Source organism: Chiloscyllium plagiosum, chromosome 28, assembly GCF_004010195.1.
Source record: "Chiloscyllium plagiosum isolate BGI_BamShark_2017 chromosome 28, ASM401019v2, whole genome shotgun sequence".
In the NCBI taxonomy this organism is placed as follows: Eukaryota; Metazoa; Chordata; class Chondrichthyes; order Orectolobiformes; family Hemiscylliidae; genus Chiloscyllium; species Chiloscyllium plagiosum.
This window is the reverse complement of record NC_057737.1, coordinates 27570252-27592322: the sequence shown is the minus strand read 5'-3', so window position 1 is coordinate 27592322 and position 22071 is coordinate 27570252. Positions and strand designations below refer to the sequence as shown.

The 22071-nt window shown below is 41.1% G+C and overlaps 1 protein-coding gene across 1 annotated transcript in view; it reads left to right on the top strand.

The window, feature by feature from the left end:
- Nucleotides 1–22071, top strand: part of LOC122564076 (cytosolic arginine sensor for mTORC1 subunit 2) — a 156622-nt gene that overhangs the window by 69584 nt on the left and 64967 nt on the right. The window contains exon 2 of the mRNA XM_043718578.1: nucleotides 17081–17151. Coding sequence (XP_043574513.1) covers nucleotides 17081–17151 — 71 coding nt within the window. The remainder of the gene's footprint in view (nucleotides 1–17080; nucleotides 17152–22071) is intronic.

The window sequence follows — 22071 nt, the reverse complement described above, 5'->3', positions numbered from 1 at the left end:
ACATCAACTGAAATTTTGAAAAAAAAAATTTCTCTTTTAGAAAAATTGACGAACTGTTGATTCTCCAGTGATCAATGTATGTGTACCGGATTGACTAAATTGTGTAAACAAATAAGGAGGTACATTAAAAGTGACCCTAGTTGGGGGACAGACTGAGAAAGGGTTAATAAGACAATAATGTACAATGTCCATGCTACAAAGATCAGCAGTGATCTTCTGAAAGACCTGACATCTGTACATGAGCTTCTGTGAATTCCTCTGAAGATGTTGGAGTAATACACGCATTTCCCATTCATTTTCTGAGCATTTTATCTGCCCTTATGCTGGGATCCTTTAGAGCTCAGTATTCAGCTAACCCTGACCCTAACCATATTACTGGTAGGTCTTTGCATTGTGCAGTGAAGATCTCCTCAGAAGCCAAAACAACATTTTGTTTGGCCAATGTGAAGACATCTGTAGAATAGTGTTGTATGAGATACTGCCATAATCGTCAGACTTGGTTGTGTATTTTTTCTCAAGTATTCACCAGTGTAAGGTAAAGTTGCCATAGTCCTACTGTACCAGAGGGCAGCTCTCTCTTTCAAGAGAGGTGACTGGTGGCTGCCCAACCTGAGGGGCACCACACCTCAAATGCAGGGAGAGGTTGAGGAAGAGAGTCCTTCATGTTCACCTTCAATGGAGCAGGAATTGAACCCGTGCTGTTGGCATCCTTCACCAGCCGTCTAGCCACCGAGCTAACTGAATTCATCAGTGTAGGATGGGTATCACTGTGCTATACATGCTAGTCTGTTACTTGTCAGAAACCTGATATGCTGATTCTCGCTATGAGGATGATGTGTACTCAGGTTGTGAGTTTCTGACATGGGTTTTCGTGTGACTGAACAAACAGAGGTCTAATCCACAGCTCCTTGGCTACAGGAGGCAGCACCTCCCACTAGTAATGGAATCTGGAGTGCAGGATCATCTGCCTTCATTCCTGATTTTACCAAGGGTGACGATACTATTGCTTTAAGAGATGTATTTTGTCCTGAGTTTTTTATGAAAAAGGTTGAGACAGAGGTGACGAGTGGTATGTTCCATGCCAATAAATTAAACAGCTTGTGAGGTATTGAGTTTTTTTTAAAATTGGAACAGTAAAAGCAGCCTATAAGGGTGGGCTCCCACTGAACTAGGCTTTAGTTTAGCTTTCAGTAGCTGTTGGGGTTTGGAAGCTTCTACACAACACTCTCTGCTCCAGTAAAATGCTTATTCTATTTTACTGAATTTGCCTTTACCTAGGATGTATTTATGGGATGTTACTGTATTGGAACAGTTACTGTTTAGAACATAGAACATAGAACAATACAGCACAGAACAGGCCCTTCGGCCCACGATGTTGTGCCGAACCGGTTAGCCAGTTTTCTATCCAATTGGCCAAATTTCCCTCTATCCCATGCCTCCTGTTTAGTAATTAAATAATCTATTATTCTGTGACGTTGTAGTAGAATTAAGTTATTCCATTTCTTCTTTCTTTTGTTTGTATTGAAGTCCATCATGATTATTGTAATCATGCCTTTCTTACCTGCCTTTTCTATCTCCTGATTTATTTTCTTCCCCACATCCAGGCTCCTGCTAGGAGGCCTGTACACAATTCCCATCAGAGCCTTCCTTCCTTTGTGGTTCTCAATTCTCTCCACACAGATTTTGCACCTTCTAACTTTATATCACTTCTTGCTATCGATTTATTTTACTTGCTTACAACCCGCCCATCTGCCTGTTCTTTTGGTAGGATGTGTCTTGGACATTTAATTCCAGCCCTGATACCCTTGTGGCCACGTCTCAGTGATAACCCACAACATCATACCTATCATTTACCTTGCTTTATATACTGAGTGCATTTAAATACAACACCCTCAGTCCTGCATTGACTGCCCCTTTCTCATAGTTGACCGCTTATCTGCTGTGCCTGAAGTTACATTCTTGACCCTTTCCGTACTCTTTGTCTACTTATTCTGCAAATTTTCATAACTTCTCATGAGTCCACCCGCTCTAACTTTTTCCCTAACGTTTTTTCCATGTAACAGACTTCTCCTCCCCCCCCCCCCCCACTATTTAGTATGAAGCCCAATCCACAATGACTTGCCAGGACTCTGGTCTGAGCATGATTCAGTTTGCGTCCATCCATTGGAAGAGCACCATCCTTCCCCAGTACTGGTGCCAATGTCCCATGAATTCAAACCTGTTTTTCACACATCAGTCTTTGAGCCACGTGTTTACCTCTTTAATTTGCAGGTGCCTCAGGTAGTCATCCAGAGATTACAGCCTTTTTGATTCTGCTGTTTATTTAGCACCTAGCTGCCCGCATTCCCTTAGCAGAACCTCCTTTCTTCCTGATTGGTCACCCAGAAATAAAGCCACCTTCTCCCTCCTATACCTTCATGCAAATCTGACCATGTGTGTTTAAACCTAAAATGTAAGTCTCAAGACATCTCAGCAGAAATGGTGGCCAGGGAGCACCTCAGTGGGCGGCACGGTGGCACAGTGGTTAGCACTGCTGCCTCACAGCGCCAGAGACCCGGGTTCAGAGACCCGGGTTCAATTCCCGCCTCAGGCGACTGACTGTGTGGAGTTTGCACGTTCTCCCCGTGTCTGCGTGGGTTTCCTCCGGGTGCTCCGGTTTCCTCCCACCATCCAAAAGATGTGCAGGGTCAGGTGAATTGGCCATACTAAATTGCCTGTAGTGTTAGGTAAGGGGTAAATGTAGGGGTATGGGTGGGTTGCGCTTCGGCGGGTCGGTGTGGACTTGTTGGGCCGAAAGGGCCTGTTTCCACACTGTAATCTAATCTAAATCTAAATCAGTGTCTCCCATTAGAGAGTCAGCAAGAGAAGTAGCAAAGTGTAAATGATCTCCATGTATTCTTCCCTAAGCTTTTCCTACCCTATACTGATTAGTTCCACAGTTTTATGCCTATGAAGGGCATTTCTTTCACATTACCCCTTCCTCCTTGACACTCACTGCTATCTTGGAAATAGATCTGTTCGGGAAAGAAAGTTGAGCTCCATTAGTAACCCCACACAGTATTGGCACAGATGTCTTGGAACTGGAGAAATCTTGCGCAATCTTTTGCATTACAGTCGGTTCTGCTATAACGCTTGTTTCTTCAACGTGAATTGGCTTTAAACTGTTACTTGTATTAGGCAAATTTTCTTTACCTGTATTGGCTATAATGCAACTCTGAGCTGGAAATGTGTTACTGGAAAAGCGCAGCAGGTCAGGCAGCATCCAGGGAACAGGAGAATCGACGTTTCGGACATAAGCCCTTCTTCAGGAGGGCTTATGCCCGAAACGTCAATTCTCCCGTTCCCTGGATGCTGCCTGACCTGCTGCGCTTTTCTAGCAACACATTTCCAACTCTGATCTCCAGCATCTGCAGACCTCACTTTCTCCTATAATGCAATTCTGGCCCCATTAGTTTAATGGTGTGGCTATTGTGCGATTTTCTTATAACGCAAGATCACACAAGAACAGAACTATCGTGTTATATCAGAACCGACTGTATATTATTCTAAGATCATCACGAGTTATGGGCTTTGTACCAGGAGCAGTTTGAAAGGCCGGCAATTATTGCATTTTCCAGCAGGTCAACAGAAAGGGATGTGACTCATTTAGGGAGAGCACTAGGCTGAAATGTGAGAATAACTGTTCGGTATATCATATCAACGGTGATAGTAATTAGATAACTAAAGGTCACTAAGATGAGTTCTCTTATCTTATCGGCTTAAATTACATCCCACTCTGGGTCGTCAAGAAAGAACCGATAATGAATTGCTGTAAAATTCAAATACTGGACTCCTAATTTATTGCCTTCAGTGATTTGGGGGTCGCTCCAGACAGTGAGTTGAGATATTGACAAGTTCTCACAAGTGCAGTTTTATTTCTACTTTTTTTTAGATTAGATTAGATTACATTACATTACAGTGTGGAAACAGGCCCTTCGGCCCAACAAGTCCACACCGGCCCGCCGAAGCGCAACCCACCCATACCCCTACATTTACCCCTTACCTAACACTACGGGCAATTTAGCATGGCCAATTCACCTGACCTGCACATCTTTGGACTGTGGGAGGAAACCGGAGCACCCGGAGGAAACCCACGCAGACACGGGGAGAATGTGCAAACTCCACACAGTCAGTCGCCTGAGTCGGGAATTGAACCCGGGTCTCTGGCGCTGTGAGGCAGCAGTGCTAACCACTGTGCCACCATGCCGCCCATACTTGTTTCTACTCAGACCTCAATGTCCAGCTGGATATCCAATTGAATAAATAGACTATAGTGGTGAATGCTTGTATTTTATACAGATAGGAAGTGCATGTCATTGCTGTCTCTCAAAGCTTGAATTGACTGAGTTTGTCAAAGGCACCTCCAGATTCGATTGCTTGTTGCCTCTTGGGCTACTAACCAGATACCGCCACCCCCACAGGAATCAGTGACCATTCTGTTCCAGAGCCGCTGCAGGCTCACTACCTACTCATTAGTCATGGCTTCCACCACATTTCAGATTTAAACAGCCACAGCATGTTGGAATGACGTAAACTACCCCCCTCCCCCTCCATCAACCTGACTCATCAGAAGATTCACACAGTAAATAAAACGTCACTTAGTTTGAGACAAATCATTAGCACTCGAAGAATTATGAATGACCAGCTGAAAGATAGCACAGTAAAGGCAAATTGATTTTTGGTTAACTCGATTGAAATCTTTGATGAAATAATGGATGGCGCTGATGAGTCAAGTGTGGTTAATGTGTGTGAAGGTCTTTGATGAAGTGGCTATGTGGATATCCAATTGAATAAATAGACTATAGTGGTGAATGCTTGTATTTTATACAGATAGGAATTGTAGAAAGCCACACAGAGATCTAGGACATATGTGCAGAAGTTTTTGAATATGACAAGACATGTTGAGGAGGGTTTTATTAATGTATATGTCAGATTCTTTGGCTTTGTAAGTAGAGCCATAGAATACAAAGACAAGCAAGTTGCATTAAACCTTTCTATTAGATTAGATTAGATTACTTACAGTGTGGAAACAGGCCCTTCGGCCCAACAAGTCCACACCGACCCGCCGAAGCGCAACCTACCCATTCCCCTACATTTACCCCTTTACCTAACACTACGGGCAATTTAGCATGACCAATTCACCTGACCTGCACATCTTTGGACTTTGGGAGGAAACCGGAGCACCCGGAGGAAACCCACGCAGACACGGGGAGAATGTGCAAACTCCACATAATCGCCTGAGTCGGGAATTGAACCCGGGTCTCTGGCACTGTGAGGCAGCAGTGCTAACCACTGTGCCACCGTGCCACCCACATGTGGTTACTGGTTAGCACATGTAGCACTGGTTAGGCCCTAAATTAAGCCTGAAGCTAATTCTGAGTGCCACATTTTGGGAAGAATATGAAGCCCAGGGCAGTAGAGATTTACTGGATTGGTACTAGGAATGAAAGGTTTCAATGAGAGGTAATTCTAAAGAAGTTAGGGTTATTCTACTGGTGGAGAAGGTTAAATGTAGTTTAAATGTTTTCAAAACCATGAAGCATTTTGATTGAGTAAATAAGGATAGCTAGAGAACATAGATATACAGTTGTTGGTAAATATCCTGAAGAGACACAAGGAAAAGGGCTTTTTTTCACAGTGAGTTAGGATCTAGAATCCACTGCCTGAAAGGATGGTGGCAGCAGATTCAGAAACTTTCAAAAACGAGTTGGGAAATTCTACAAGGCATTGGCTAAGAAGAAATGGATTGGAGCTAGTTAAGACAGCTGTGTCAAGCAGCCGGGACATGTGTGATTTCTGGTGAGGTATCATTCTGTACTTCGAGGTAAATTCGAGAGAGTGATACTTGCATAGAAACTCATGATCTCCCTTGTCTGCTGATTCTTTCAGTTTGTTGGCATCTGTTCAGAAAGAAGCCTGAGCTGTTAAGGTAAGGTCAACGGTAACATGGCGTGTATTGTCAGTGGGTCTGCAGTGATCCTCAGAATGTATACTAACATACTACAAGCAAGTACAGGCAGAGAGGACAAAGAAGCATGGTACAAGGCTAGTGGGTCAAAGATTTAAGGCTTAAATCCTTCTGGGCTTGTGGATTCACTTTGTTTACTACTCCAGCGAGAGGTTGCATATACCAACTTGAATTGACATGTACTTTTAAGAAGCAGTAGTTTAATGATACAGAGCTTGAGCAGTGCTGAAAGTAGAGGCATGATGCTGAAGCTAGTGGTCTTGCTTTCATCGAGACAAATGTACGAATGCCAAATTGTGAAGCAGGAAAGCATCGGTGGATGAGTGCTGCTTGTTTTTTATTATTTAACAGAACAAAACTTCCCAAGGTGCTTCACAAGAGTGTTATCAAATACAGAAAACACTGAACCTAACGTGTTATATGTATCACCCACTACCAGCTTGTGGTTGAGGGTGTTGCCTGCCACTATCCCATTTCCTTGACTGGGCCGAAAGGTCTGCTTGGTTTACAGTGGATGAGGAAAACCACCAGTGAGCCTTAGGAGAGGGGCCTCTCAGATGAAACAACATGTAGGTTATTTCTTGATGGCAATTGGGTGCAACTAAGTTAGACATTGTTACTAAGATTATGAGAAGACCTAGAATATTCAACTTCACTCTTGAAGTTGCTAAGCTGTTCTGCCTTTACACCACCCACCTCCAAATTAAATCATCAGATTGGGTGGAGTTTAATGCTGTCTGCAATACTAATCCTTTCAAAACTGTTACCTTACATAAGAAGATGGAGAGCTTGTAGGATGAAGATGGGTTTGAAGTGTCATTTTAAAGGAGGAGAGAGCAGTACAGAGGCAGAGATAGATTTTCCAAACCGTGCTTTGGGGCCCCCTAAGTGGGGTGATGGGTTGAAATCTTGAGGTTGTGAGCTGTAAGGCAGCACCGGCCATCCCAGGTCTAACCAGTCATTACCATGGTACTCCTACTCAAACAGCTCTCACTGACGGGTTGTGACAATTTTCAAACCTCTGAATAGGGTCACAGGGAAAACATTCCAGACTAACTTGGCATCGAGATTTATGGAGGGATTTACAGAACTTGAGGGTCATGCAAATTGAAGGTTTGCACTCACCAGTGATAGAATGAAATGCATAAGGGGTCAGAATTGAAGGTCATAAGATATGTGGAGTAATGGGGAAGGGGAATGGATCTGGGTAGATAACTCTTCAGTGGGTTGGTGTGGACTCATTGGGTCAAATGGCCTGTTTCCACATTGTAGGGATTCTGTGATGATTATATGATATATATATATTTTGTGGGCATATTTTGAAAAGTTTTTTTTGTAATGAATCAACAACATACTGCCTTGCCTTACACAAAAGAATTACGTATTTGTATCGTATTCACTGAAGGCTTATGCTATAATGTGACTAACAGGAGGGTATTAGTTTTGTTTGACAATGCGGTCTGGGCGTGTTACAACCAGTGAATGAGTTGGGTTGTTAATTTTATTTACAGAGACTGCTCATTGTTTTTGAAACTCAAATTGCTTCACTTTACATAGTGGCCCTTTGTAGACTGAAAGTCTGCCTTTGTAATAAAAAAAATGACCTGAACTGCTGCTTTAGGGAGTCGAGCTAATGCAGAGTCTGACAGTAGCTAGAGCAATAGGACACGTTCTTCCTTTGTTTTTTGTTTTTGAAGTACAGCATTTTGGTCAAGATTAACATTTCTTTTGGAGAAAATAGAGAGTGTTACTTGAATGCAGCACATTAATACTAAAAGGAAATTGAAAAGAGAGCTTAACCATGTTCGTAATCCTTGTCGAATGAAAGGACAGTAGGCAGCTTGCTGTGATCATCGGTTTGTTTTGTTGGCTGGCTGTGCAATGTTGTTGATGGAGAATCTGCTCATGTAGCTTTTTTTTTGTCTCACGCAGGACCGAGTGTCGACAAGTGTCCCACAGGGGATTTTGTAAATACAAACGAATGGGTACTACCATTGTTTACTTACGGCTTTGATAATGTACAGTCCCATAATTGGACAGGTCAAGTACCCTTAACACAACTCCTACTGCCTTACACTGGCGGATGATCATCAGTTCTTGCCAGCACTGGCATCTCTGCTGCTGTTGCTTAGTTGGCCTGTTGTGTTGTACGGCCTAATGGTTGATTTTTCTAAGTGCCAAAGTAGGCTTCTTCTCCACATCACCATTGCATGGTCAGTCAATACATTTATCCACGATATGAAACCATGTATCAACCACTTTGAATGCTAATTCTGGGGAATTGGAGAAGATCAATATTTTTGAGATTGTTGTTTAAATGCTGCTTACAACTGAGATGTTGACACTCTGTGGCTGTTGCTCCAGATAACCTCCTTCACATTGTTTACATTGTTTAGTAATTGACCAGCAGTGACAGACATGTCTCAAAGTGTTTAAAGACCAGTTTTAATACGTAAGTGTTCTGAGGAAGGGTCACTGCACCCAAAACATTAACTCTGATTCTCTCTCTCCACAAATGCTGCCTGACCTGCTGAGATTTTTCGGCAATTTTTTTTTGTTAACGCAATTGGTGAGTGTTTTAGAAGCACATTAAACGGTCCAACATCAGCTATAATCATGTGGCAGGACGTAGCAGTAACCTTCCAAAAGCTTCTCAGAAACGATGATCAGAATAAACACCCACATGTGCCTCTTGATGAAACTGGAATGGTAATTATTGTGTTATAAACTGTCACGGACACAAAGAGGTCTCCAAGAAAATAACCTACACAATAGGGTTGCAAGATCACCTATGCTGTAAGATGTGTTAAAGACTTCCCTCTGACCACCGAGTGGGGCCTCATAATGTTGGTTATGTGCAAAACAAACTTGTCATGAAAGTTGCTGTCTTCTGCCCCACCACCAAAGAAGCTTGGTCACATGATTCCCACAGGACTGAAACTATACAATTTTTAACCATAAAATTTGAAATAGTCAGTGCTGCAACTTTCAGCAATAACAAACCCCTAACTCATGGCTAAAAAAGAAAAAGGCCCTGGGCCTATAAGAACAAATCCAAAAAAAGCCCTGTATTTGTACTCTGTATCGTAATCACTTTCTTTCACCAAAATGATGAAACAAAAGTTACATTTAAGGGAAGCAATCTACAATTCCTGCGTTTTTGGACACTTAGCTTCCAGAATTCAAGACTGCTAAGTCCAGCCTTTCGTATTTTGGACTCCATCTAAAAAGCAAGGGCATTGATAGACCAACATTAACTGCACTTCATTTATTGGTAATGGAATAACCTTTTTATCCATATTAATTTGGATTTTTTTTTCTATACCTAAGAGTTTATAAACACTGCTTCTGGCTTAACTTTCCAATACTGCTACAAAGTCAGATTCCATAAACAGAGGAGATAGGAAAGTGCACCGCCACATTTTGAACAGAGGAGAAATTAAATTGCAATCTGCTCATGGACAGGTGGTGAGAAAACAGAGAGAGATTTGTTTTAAAACTTGCAATCTGTCCAATTCAGATAAATCATCTCAAGAACACAGAATAGCAAAAGGGCAATCAGCCCATCAACTTCAGCACTTGCCCTTTAGCCCATTCATAATATACATACCATGCACTTGTAACATATACCACAGATCTCTGAAAATTATTGAACACAAGTCATTCCTAAAAGGCATTCACCCTTTTCAGGTAGCCTTGGCAACTGCTTATAACAGATGTTAGACTCCCATTTGCAGATGGAAGGAGCCCAACATTCATTTTAGGTCCCGTGGAGGTTGGATTTGCTGCTTCACTAGAAGTATATGGCATGTTCTGTTCAAAGTGCCCTGTAAGCAAAGGCTTGGATAACAAACTGCAGTATGACTTACATTTAAAGGAGATGCTATCATTAAAAAAAAACATGGTATATAGAGTTGCAATAAAATATAATGGGTTCTGAGCCAGAGGAGGAGATTTTAGGAAGAGTACAGCCACATCAGACATATTGCCGAATGGCTTCTCTGGAGCACTGCAGCAAGCCTGAGACAGAGATATTGGCCAGGGAACAGGGTGGGGTGTTGAAGTGACAGGCAACTGGAAGCTCAGGGTCATTTTAGGGGATAGAACATGGATGTTCTGCGAAGCTGTCACCCAGTCTACACTTCGTTTCCCCCATGTAGAGAAGACCACATTGTGAGCGGCAAATGCAGTAGACTGGATTGTGTGAAGCACAGGTAAGTCACTGCTTCACCTGAAATGTGTGTTTGGGCCCTTGGATACTGAGGAGGGAGGAGATAAAAAGATAGGTGTTACACATTCTACGGTCGCAGGGGAAGGTGCTGTGGGCCTGTGGGGGGATGTTAGGAGTGAAGAAGGTTTTTAAATAAATTTTCAAATCTTGTTTAGTCTCTAAATTTTTCAATTATTGCAATTTAAACGTAATCAGTCTTACGGAAAACGGTTAATTTATAACAAAACTATTGTTGTAATTTAATCAAGTGACAGTAATGAAATTACCAGCTAAATATACAGATATAACAATTAAAAGTAGGTACATATACAAGATGGTTATCCCAAGATGAAACTGAGATCAGAATGAAGGTTCTCTTTCTTGTCGTTTGAGGAGTCGTTGAGGACCACTCAACACAGTGGAGTTTAGAAGGATGAGGGGAATCTGATCGAAGCTTACAGAATACTCAGAGGCCTCGATAGTGTGGACGTGGAGAAGATGTTTCCAATAATAGGAGAAAGTAGGACCCAAGGGCACAGCCTCAGAGTGAAGGGATTGACCCTTTAGAACTGAGATGAGGAGGAATTTCTTCAGCCACAGAATGATTAATCTGTGGAACTCATTGCCACAGAAGGCTATGGAGACCAAGTCATTGAGTGTCTAAGAAAGAAATAGATAGGTTTTAGATTGGAAAGGGGATAAAGGGAGAAGACAAGGGTTTGAGAAACATATCAGTCATGATCAAATGGTAGAGCAGACTCAGTGGGCTGAACGGCCTAATTTTGCTCCTGTATCTTATGGTCTTCACAAGTAAAGGGTTGAAAACGAAGTTGGAGTTGAGCAGTTGTGATGGCTTCTGCAAATGGTTGGGGATTGTTTGCACAGATGGATCCCATGAGTACGGCCATTTTGGGATAGAGAAGGAAGGTTCCTTGTCCCTCACCAATTCTGTAATTATGGCATTGTCTGAATTAGCTGGACAATTTCTGCATAAAAGTGATCTATTTCTGAAAGACTTTCTCCTCATATTCCCTTTGGATGGTAATTCTACCACTGAAAATATCTTTCAAATCCATCCGGAGAAGCATTACAAAAATGATGTCTCACAGTCAGGCTTATCACAACAAAATCAAAACACCCGCATTGATGACTTTAATGGATCATTGTTCTACATGATTGAATGATTTTGAATGTATATTACAGCGAGAAAATAGTAAAATTCAGTGAAAGTAATAAAATACTGTGAAAAGCTTATTTTCACTCTCACCATGATCCAACACCACTTTGAATTGTTTTAAGAATAAGTAATAAAAAGGAAAAGCTGAAAGAAACTCCATTAGTCCTGAGCCAGCTTATTATCAACACTTGCACTGCCATCTCTCGTCCACTGCCTCGCTGCTGTCTGTACCGGACCCAACCAACCTTGAAGTGACCACTCTTCAGGCACCATCCCACACCATCTGGGCTGATTCTCCTCCCCCACCACCTTGCCATTGCCTGCACTGGACCCATCAGTATTAGTGTCGCATCTCTCACTATGGGGCCACCTCGCCGATGTCATTGTGACTCTCTTCACACTCTGCTTTGCTGCCGCCAGCACTGGAACCAACCAACGACAAAGTACCTAGTCCTCAAGCATCATCTTTCCCTGCTGAATCCACAGGTATCGTGGGGGGGAAGGAGGAGGAGGTTTGGTATGAATCATCTAACCTTGCAATGGAACTGACTGGGTTGGGAGTGCAGCGGGTGGGCTCAGTACCTGCACCCTGAGGTGAATGTTGCCATGAAATTTGCATTCCAGAATCCAGTCCTGCCTGCGTTTTTCAAGGCATCTGCAATAAGCCCAACTCCATGAAAATCCGATCTGTTGAGAAGGGGAAAATATATGATGCCCACAGTCACAAAAGTTGAATTTGCATTTTGTTTAGGATAGTGTCAGAATCGCTGATTGCTTTGGGGTAGGTAATCTAGCTCTACCTAATGACATGAATTTTATTTTTATGTTATAAAAGTTTAATAGATTGTAGAACTTGAGATGCCAAATCCCAGAAAAAAATTAGTTTGAAGGAGAAAACTTTCACAATATAGCAAGCTGAAAAATATTGATTTATTGAACTGGAACTTCATGAAACTTTCATTATGGAATTTAATACTGAAATTTAAACAGATTTTACAGGAAAGGTTTTGGTCATGTAATGAAAGGAGCTAAAGATCGTCTTGTTAGTCGAAACCTTACAGTTAGATTCTAACATTCAATTTAATTTTTGCTTCATGCATGTAACAAATTCATTTATCAACAAATTCATTTATCAACACATTGAACAACACAGTAATAAAATATTTCAAAAAGGATTGCTTTCCATATAGATGATACAGTAGTTAGAGTCCATCATTATTAGTGTTTGTATGCAAAATGTTTTCAATTATTGATTGTCACTAGATGATGATATCAGGAGGCCACCTACTTCAGGCTAAATTGTTACTTTCAATCAAGAAGGATTCATTGATTTGAAAGTTTCATTAAAAAAAAATGTATCCAGCATTAAAACAGATGGATTTCTGCTTCAATAGTGTCATGCAGACGTTGCAGGTGAATATGTTTGAGGAAACCGAGTCTAGTAGCAGTGGTACCAGCTGTACCTCTGGTCCAGAAGGTCCAAGTTCAAATCTCACCTTAGGATGTGATAGCTGTCGAGGTATGTCATACCACACTTGCTTTAAAAAAGAAACTTTCAAGGATAAGTGTTGTTAGGCCTGACCCACTAGCAAACATTGTGTATCAGAAAGTCGCAGGCGGCGCAAAGACATGTGATATTTACATTTTAAGGCAGAGCATTTTTAGTTTCTTACGTTTCATCTGGCTAGAGAGAGATCACAAACATCTGAGGTTAAAATGTATCTGGGATCTCTTCAACACTGGTGACTATGGATGGGCAGAACACTTTCAATTTAAATTCAATTCCCTTAATTAAATTATTTTTTTTGCCAGACCTGGCTGGCTCACCTGTTGGTAATATAAAAGGGGTTTCAACCCACCACTCTCTCCAAGGCCCCTCATCTAATCACTTTCAGACTGTACAGCATGTGTAAGTTTAGATTTGTAAAAGGTTGTACAGATACATAATCCTTTATCCCAAATTCCGAAATCCGAAAAACTCCAAAATCTGAAATCTTTTTCGTGTAGTGTGAAGCATCATTTTGCCATATGAACCGGTGACCCAACCCCACGCCCACTTGGCCCAGCGTAGCCCAGCACTGGCAGGCGTTAATTGCGTCTCAACGCTCACACGAATTCACACGTGTGTCTGCCGTTAGGTAAATATTTTCCATTTCACTGTGAAAATGTCATTTATTTTGAAATTCAAAAAATTCCAAAAAAACAATTGGCCCCAAGGATTTCTGATAAAGGATTGTGTAACTATATGTTTAAAAATTCACTAGTTGTGTGGAGTTTTGATAAAACAATTTTGGCGTCTTTTCCACAAATTGTGGCATGTAGCAGACAGAAGGACGTGCAGGTTAAATGGTAAAGTGAGGAATGGTTGTATAAGTAGCATGAAGACTAAAATGTTCCTTTGAGTATAGAACTCACTTTTCTTTTCCTGCCCTTGTAGAATGCATAGTTTTAATATTTAAAAGTGCCAATCTCAAAATTATCCTGGGATTGCAGTATAATGGATAGCAATGAAAGTGCAACTATGCTAATAAAGTTAAGACATTCCATTACTAAAATACTTTGGCTACAATGAACATACACACTGAACATTTCACTTAGACTTTTGTCAAACTAACCTCAGTAAATGTCTGTCTGCCTGTTCAATTAAATATTTGCCTTATTTCTATTTCTATGATGTGACTTTTCCTCCAAGCCACTGATTCCTTCAGCTGTTGGTCTTTTATATTTAGAGAATCTGCAATTTAATTTAGAACCCTGTAGCTAGGGTAGGACGGTTTTGTTTCTTCAGCAAATTCCATAAGTGCTATTCATTGTGAAGCATCCACTAGCTGGGGGGAGGGGTGGGGGGTAAATTGCCCTGGCTCTGTTGCAGCAATTTCATCAGCATATACTCTGTCTGTGGTCCAATTCAACTCTGTACTTGATGCTTTCCATTTTTCTGTATACTTTCCCAAAGTAGGTCTGAAAAGATGTTCAGTGTTTTTCTGTCTATTGAAGCCCAGTACAAATTACTAAATACTATTGAAGAATGCTGGTTTTGCAATAATGTGTGCACTTTGCACTTAACAGATCAGTCATCCCCCCCCAAAAAAAAAATCAGAAACTCATCAGTCAAAAGGAGAAACATTTTTTATGGCTTCAACATTTTCATATCCACAAGAGGATCAACCAACTAATGAAATGTTTGTTGTTACAGCCAGTCTCCTTAATGGAAAACTTCAATGTGAGGACCCAAAGAACTAGTTTGTTGTCAAGTTTAACCAGCTTTGATTCCTTGGCTTAAATGAGGGATTTGTTATCACTAAAATGTGCACATTTCATAACATACATTATTGAATGACTGCAGAAAAATGTTTGGGATCTGAACAGACCCTTCAATTCAGCTCACTGTCTATTTAAAAAAAAACTAGTGAATGTCTTATACATTCTTGTTACAAGACAAGTCAACCAAATGCAGGCACACGTAGGTATAGATAGCTGGAATACTCCTCTGGGCCAACATAGTGGCTCTGCCTCCTATACAGAGGCCACTCAGCAATCTTCAGGCAATCTGAACACATTATGAGACTGTTTAGATTGGCACTCTTTTCAGAATCTTGTAAAAATTACACAGACTGTCAATACCAGAGGCCTTTCCAAGTTACATTTATAATATCAGCTGTGCAATGTGTATTGATGGGTATAGCCCCAGGGTAGAGTATCTAATGCAGCAGGACTCTGGCAGCAGTGGGACACATACTGAACGTTACATTCAAACCTCTGATCTGGGCTTTGTTCTCATTAAGTGGCACAGAACACCACTTTTTCGACAACAAAAACAATTTGCTGGAAAAACTCAACAGCTCTGGTGGTCTGTTCTGAAGAAGGGTCACCTGGACCGGAAACATTAACTCTGCTTTCTCCCACAGACGCTGCCAGACCTGCTGAGTATTCTTTTTTCAGCAATTACTGTTTTGTTTCTGATTTCTAGCATCTGTAATTCTTTGGGTTTCTTTTAAACTGCATTTTCAACACCTGAATCTTGTATAGTCTTGTTGTACCAGCATAAAGTCAACCATTCTAGGTTATCTGCAACTGAATTTGATGGAAGGGTGTGCACTAATCTCATGGATTTGGAAGGAAAATCAAGTATGTGACTTCCAGTTGAGCAAGATCAGTAGACGGTGAATGATGAAAAACTGAGAAATACTATTTGCAGAATCAGCGAGAAAGTGAAGACTGCAGATGCTGAAGATCAGAGTCGAAGAGTGTGGTGCTGGAAAATCACAGCCGGTCAGGCAGCATCCGAGGAACAGGAGAATCGATGTTTCGGGCACAAGCCCTTCCTGATGAAGAGCTTATGCCCGAAGCGTCGATTCTCCTGCTCCTTGGATGCTGCCTGACTGGCTGTGCTTTTCCAGCACCATACTCTTTGACTATTTACGGAAACAGCCAATGGATGGGAATTGGAGATTATGTGGCAGTAGATTGCCATCGGTAGGAAACAGTTCCTGGGTTGAGGAGAAAGACAAGGAAGGGAAGTCTTGAACAGAAGCAGGTCATTCACCACGCCACCCTCCCCACCCCACCCCCCACCCCCACCTCCCAGCCTGCCTTGCCCTTTAATAAGATTATGGCTGATCTGCTCTAGGCCTCAAGTCCTCTTTAATGTCCAATTCTTCGTAGCCCTCAATTCTCTTGACTGGCCAAAAATCCATCTACCTCCTCTTTAAATTGTCAAGAGGATTAAGGGTTATGGGGAGCAGGCAAGAGACTGCGGTTGAGAAGCTCATCAGCCATGACTAAATGGCGAAGCAGTTTCAACGGGCTGAATTGCCTAATTTCTGCTCATATGTCTTATGGACAGGTGAGGCCTTTGGATTCCTTGTGAAGACAGGAGGAGCATTCCAACTCTCAGGCCCACTGGAAAACTTTCAAACCAGGGCCTATTTTCATTAGCCACATTCTGGGCTCATGTTACAGCCGAATCGCTAGACCGATTGGCATTGTGTGTATCTCACATGGCCCAGGGTCAGAAGCTCATAGGGGTTCATTGCAATCAGATTGTTTTGAATATTGATAAGGGCTTCACCTACCAAGGGTTAAGGACATCTATTGTTTGCCAAAAGAAACTCTTAAAACGTTTTGTGACTTAAATGCCATTTAAATGATGAGTATCCTCATTAACCAGTTTTAACACATTGCCCACTTGGCCTTGTTGAATGTGGGTAAACTGGATTAAAATTAGCCCTTTTAATTCTGTCAAGCATAATGTACTTCTTTTATTTCGCTGTGAATATCCAGGGAGCCTATTGACAAGCAATAGTGCACTGAATAGTAGATTGGCCTTTTTCTGAGTAGTCTTCAGCTTAATCTAAGTAATACCTCATAATACAAGCTGTCATCTGGCTGCAGTTTAACAGGAGTACGGTTTTAGGAGATTCTTTTTCCCCAATAACAAGAGCATATCGTTCCAAACAAGATTTTAGATAGTCATTTGATACTTAGGTGAAAGAGTATCTACCTGAAACGCAAACTGTTTTTCATTCCACAGATACTCTGTGAACTGCCAGCATTTACTTGTTTTAATTCGAACTTTACCTTCAGTCCTTATTTATATTTATGATCTAGAACTTAGCAATCTTGTAAAGAGTCCCTGTCGATCTATCCCAAACTAATGGTGTTCTTTTCACTTTTTTTTAACAAGGTGCAAGTTCTTTAGCCTAACTGAGACTCCTGAAGACTACACCATTATTGTGGATGAAGAGGGATTTAAGGGTGAGAACCTTCTTTACAGCTGTATCAATTGCATTCTTCAATAAGGGATTTGGTGATGCTATTAACGCTTTGTGAGCTTGTAAACTAATGACACCTTCCAATAGTGGCATTCTGATGCCAGTTAATTCAGACTGGAACCTGCTTATTGCTGTTATTTAATATACTATCTGCCACACTTTTAATGGATTTCATTCAGGCCAGCAGTGGGAAGTTATCTCCTCGCCGTATGTAGTGGTTTGGGTAAGTTTAACTGAATTAAGAAGCACCTGCAACTTGTCCAGTAAATCGTCATTTTATACAGATTTCAAATATTCTGATGTAACAGATGTTACTGGGTTGTATTATTAACATAATTTTCATTTCCTACTCCATTTTCACTAATGGAGAAGGAATTTTCAAAAATGGATCTGGATCTAATTTGAAATCAGGGTGGATGATGTCACAAGGCTTCTGAAATAAGTGGAGCGGTTTGACTCTTTTGAGTCTGTGTGGGCAGTCTTCTCACTTGGAAAGAGAGCTCCTCTGTATGTCTTGCTAGATGCTAGATAGGATTACGATAACCCAGATGGTCACTTTCACTGGGTTGTCAGACTTGTTTGTTGATTTTTAATGTTCCCGTGTGATGCGTTGCTGCGATTATGAGCTGATAATATCGCCGTGAGGGGAGCAGGGTAAACAACTACCTCTCCTTAAGCAGTCTGATTTGTCAAACATTGAAACGTCTCAGCAGGGAGTGGAGATTGGGTGAAATCTCAAGTTAGCCAGTTCCAAAACAGCCTTATCCTAGAACAGATCACTGAACCTTTACTTGTAGAGGTCGGGCTCAACTTCAAATCAGGTCCGTTTACATATAATTACTCATTTAGCTAGAGGTCAAGGACGGTTGTTTTATGTAAACTGTTGAATATTCAAACACACCTGCAAAAAATTAAGGAAGAATACTCAAAAGCATGATGCATTCATTGCTTATGTGCTCAAACAGCATTTTGTACATCCCATGGTATATTGGAAGTAGAGGAATTGAAATCATATTGCTTACATAAATGACCACAGTTTTCACCAGTGCCAATACTGCTGAGGAGACTGTCAGAGACAAAATAAAGAGTAATTTTGTCTGTAATCTATGACTTTCTTTTCCAGTGTAATGTTTCTTAAGTTGAGGGGGTGGGGTTTAGTGTGTTCAGGAGATCTGCTTTGGTTTTTTTTGGCTCTTTTACTTGAAGTCACTTGGACTACTGACAGACATGAATGTCTGCAACAGCAAACTCCAGGCTACTAATCAAAAATGTAATCCAGTCAGAATGGGCCTGGCATAGATAGAGCACTATTTAGATCCCATACAAATGCCTTTGTGTGTCTCAGTGATTCTCAAAGTGAAATCTGCAAAATAATACTTCACTTCCTGACTCTCAAAAGCTCTCCTCCAAGCCTCACACAGGGCACCTCACACCTTCAATACAGTATCTGAGCTGACATGGCACCTATTGTTAAAGTTCACTTGTGAATGTAACTTTAAACCAAAGTTCTGGGATTTGCATATGAAAGAACTGAAACCAACATGGTCATCCTAACAGATGAGAGACTTAACAAACGATCTAGGTATTTTTCAATGTATTATTTCAGTTACATCACACTGTAAACTTTTGCTATAAATTCTGTGTCTTACGATCTTATACTCCACAACCACCTGATGAAGGAGCAACACTCCGAAAGCTAGTGCTTCTAAGTAAACCTGTTGGGCTCTAACCTGATGTTGTGTGATTTTTAACTTTGCAAGGGGGAGTGATAACCACATGTCAACATTGTATCATTCTCCAACTCAATTCTCACCATGAACATAACTACAGACTGTCCCTCTGTACATCAATACACACAGCTCACACCCATGTCACCTGTCAAGAACAATTTCCAAACCTTGCCAAGAATTATGTTTGCTTACACAACCTTTTGTGCAAACATAATTCTGTGGAGAACTAATTTACAGTCAAATAATTTTGCTAAAAATAGCAACTCTCTAAACAAATAACTCTGTAAAATATTTTACTGAAAGATAAACAGAATAAAGTCAGCCTACCGGCTTAGTTTCATTCTTTGGTTGCTTTATCAGTAAATTGTCAGTTATAACTCCATATGTATTTTGCATAGATTTATTATTCACAGTTCTGATGAAACACAATATTATTGTGCAAATGACTGTTGTAGCTATAATTTGATCCCATCTTTGTAAGGTGCATGTATCATCAGATTTTAACTGGTTGAAATGCAGAGAGATGAGGTGCTATGATAGTCCATCCGTTGTTCATTTACTTTCCCTTTCCCCATGACCTGTAAGCCTGGATGTTGGGGCTTCCTCCCTGTTTGCCTGTGCCCCACAGATCTGCTGAGACCATGCAATGCCATTTAAAATTGTAATTCATTCTCCTTATCTCAATAAGAAGGTCCTATTCTCCTTGGTTGGGTGTTCATAATGGGTAAGCAAAAAGGAGATTTAGGTTGCCTTCAAATGGAATTGTTTTCACACATGTAGTGGTGAAGGTCTGGAATTCACAAACTGGAAGGATAGTAGAAGCAGAAACCTGAGTAACAATTAAAAAATACCTTGATATACAACTAAGAGCTGTGACCTACAAGACTATAGGCCATGAACCAGAGTCCAGTTGGGATTAGGCTGGATGGATGATAGTATGGACACAGTGAGCCAAATGGCCTGCTCCTGTGTTGTAAATTTCTATGATTCTAACCTGACTGTTTAGCTTGGTTCTTGAATTGAATTCAATTCAATTTATTGTCACAGTGAAAAGCTTTGTCTTGCAAGCAATACAGGCAAATCACAGAGTTAAATAGCATAGATAGGTAAATAATAGGTAAACAGCAGCAAAAGCAAAAACACAGGTACAGGTGAAAGTGAGGGTTTGTGAGTCCATTCAGTATTTGTTATTCTTCTCTTAGTGCTTCTCGCTGTTGTTTTCTCTCCATCATTTTATAGATTGCATTGCACAAGGGTATAATTGTGCACACAGACCAGTGGGGAATGAATAGCATCCCTCCATGTCGAGTGACATATTTTTGCACAGGGACTTTGCTGCATTAAGAAATGAGTAGGCGATGGTGTCCTTGGTGATTGAGTAACCACATCTTTTTATTCATGAGCTGCAGTAGTGGCAGATCATAAGGGAAGGGGTCATGACCCCGCCATGTCCTTATGTCCTTACTCTACCTCGACACTGAATTAATATATCTTGCTGGCTACAGCCTTGAAATACAGTATTATTCCACCATCATCAGAGTCGATTCTGTGATTTATTTCCAGGAACCCGTTGACCTGACATTATTCCGGTGCATGCCCCTTACAATCAATTATTACGTTTCATTTTCAACGCATGCATATAAAGACTGATGGGAGAAAGAGCTCACACAAAGATTCATACTTCGCTGCATTAACAATGATAATCTATGATGTAGTTGGTGAGGTGAACACCCTGCAATTTGGAATGAAAATCCTAGTTACAGTCCAATCCTGTGAACCAGCGAGAATCGGCTGAGGGAGTCATGTCGAATACAAAGAAGGAGTTGGATAGAAATAGCAGATAAATGGGAAATGGAAGGTCTGAGGTGGTTTATACGGAGGGAGAGAATTAAGGAGAGTGAAGACAGGGCAAGGGATTCGACAGTAAAGATGTTGAAGAGTCACTCGGGTCAGAGTCTGAGGGAGGTAAAGTGAGAATATGTCTAGGGATATACTTAGGTTGGAAACTAGAATGAAGAACAATAGACAACAAATATAAAGAAGGCGAGAAGCTTGAAGAAACATCGCTGACTGAGATACAAATCAGAATATTGGCCACACAACCATCATGTCAGGGTGGGCAGGAAAGGTACTGGAAAGAATAACTAAGCAGTGAGACATCAATAATGGACAAAGTTTCCTCGTGCTTCAGCCAAAAGCAAAATATTAACACAAAAATAGCATAGTGGATAACGTGTTCACAAGTAAACAATTGGAATGAAATATAGAGTGAGCTGATGGTTGATTAATGGCAAAGCTCAGGATGGCACTGAGTGGGATTTGCAGCCAGCTGGCATGCTGATTGGGAGGGGAGGATGGTATCATCGACTGCTGAAGATATAGTGGCAGAGAGAGCTTTGTGGATACTTTGGAAAATGTCAATAGAAAATAGGATGAACCTTGATTCTACTTGGTTTTATTTATTCTCTTGAAATGATTTGTTGTCTATCTCCTTCATGGGGACTGTGGGGGTTTGATAGAACCGAGGGGCTCGCTTGGCCGTTTTAGAACACCCGAGGATCTTGCCTGATTGGATGAAATTGAAGTTAGATTTAGGCTAGACCTAACTTTACTTCTTCAAATGATATCTGCCAACCAGTTGCTTTTTTATGATAACTAACAGCTTCGTGGTCACTTCAACAAATATCAGCTTTTTTATTTACAGATTTTTAAATGAATTGAATTCAGGGTCTTTAGCACTGTTGACAACCTTCAGAAATCCAAAAATATTCCAAGCCAATGAAGTAATTCTGATCTCTGTAATGTGAAGAAAAGGGGCAGCCAGTTTGTGTACATAACTGGTCTATAAGCAACAGTGAGATAAATGGCTTGACTTTGGTTTGGCCAGGCCAATAACATGTAATTATGGGTTTTGTTCAGTGGGGCTTCAAACCTGGATAGCTGCAGGAGAACAGGAAGGCAGTGATGTGTGTTGGGTCGAGATTGGAAGGGCAAAGTACGTGAGAGTAGAGAGATGAATTCTGGGCAAGTTCAGCCAAGGTGCTGTGTTAAGATTAGGGGTCACCCCTTTAGACAGAGATGAGGGGAATTTGTTTGTTTGGTGCCAGAGGGTTGTGTGGTTTGGGAACACTCTGTCTCAGAAGGCAGCGTAGGCAGGGTCATTGAATCTTTAC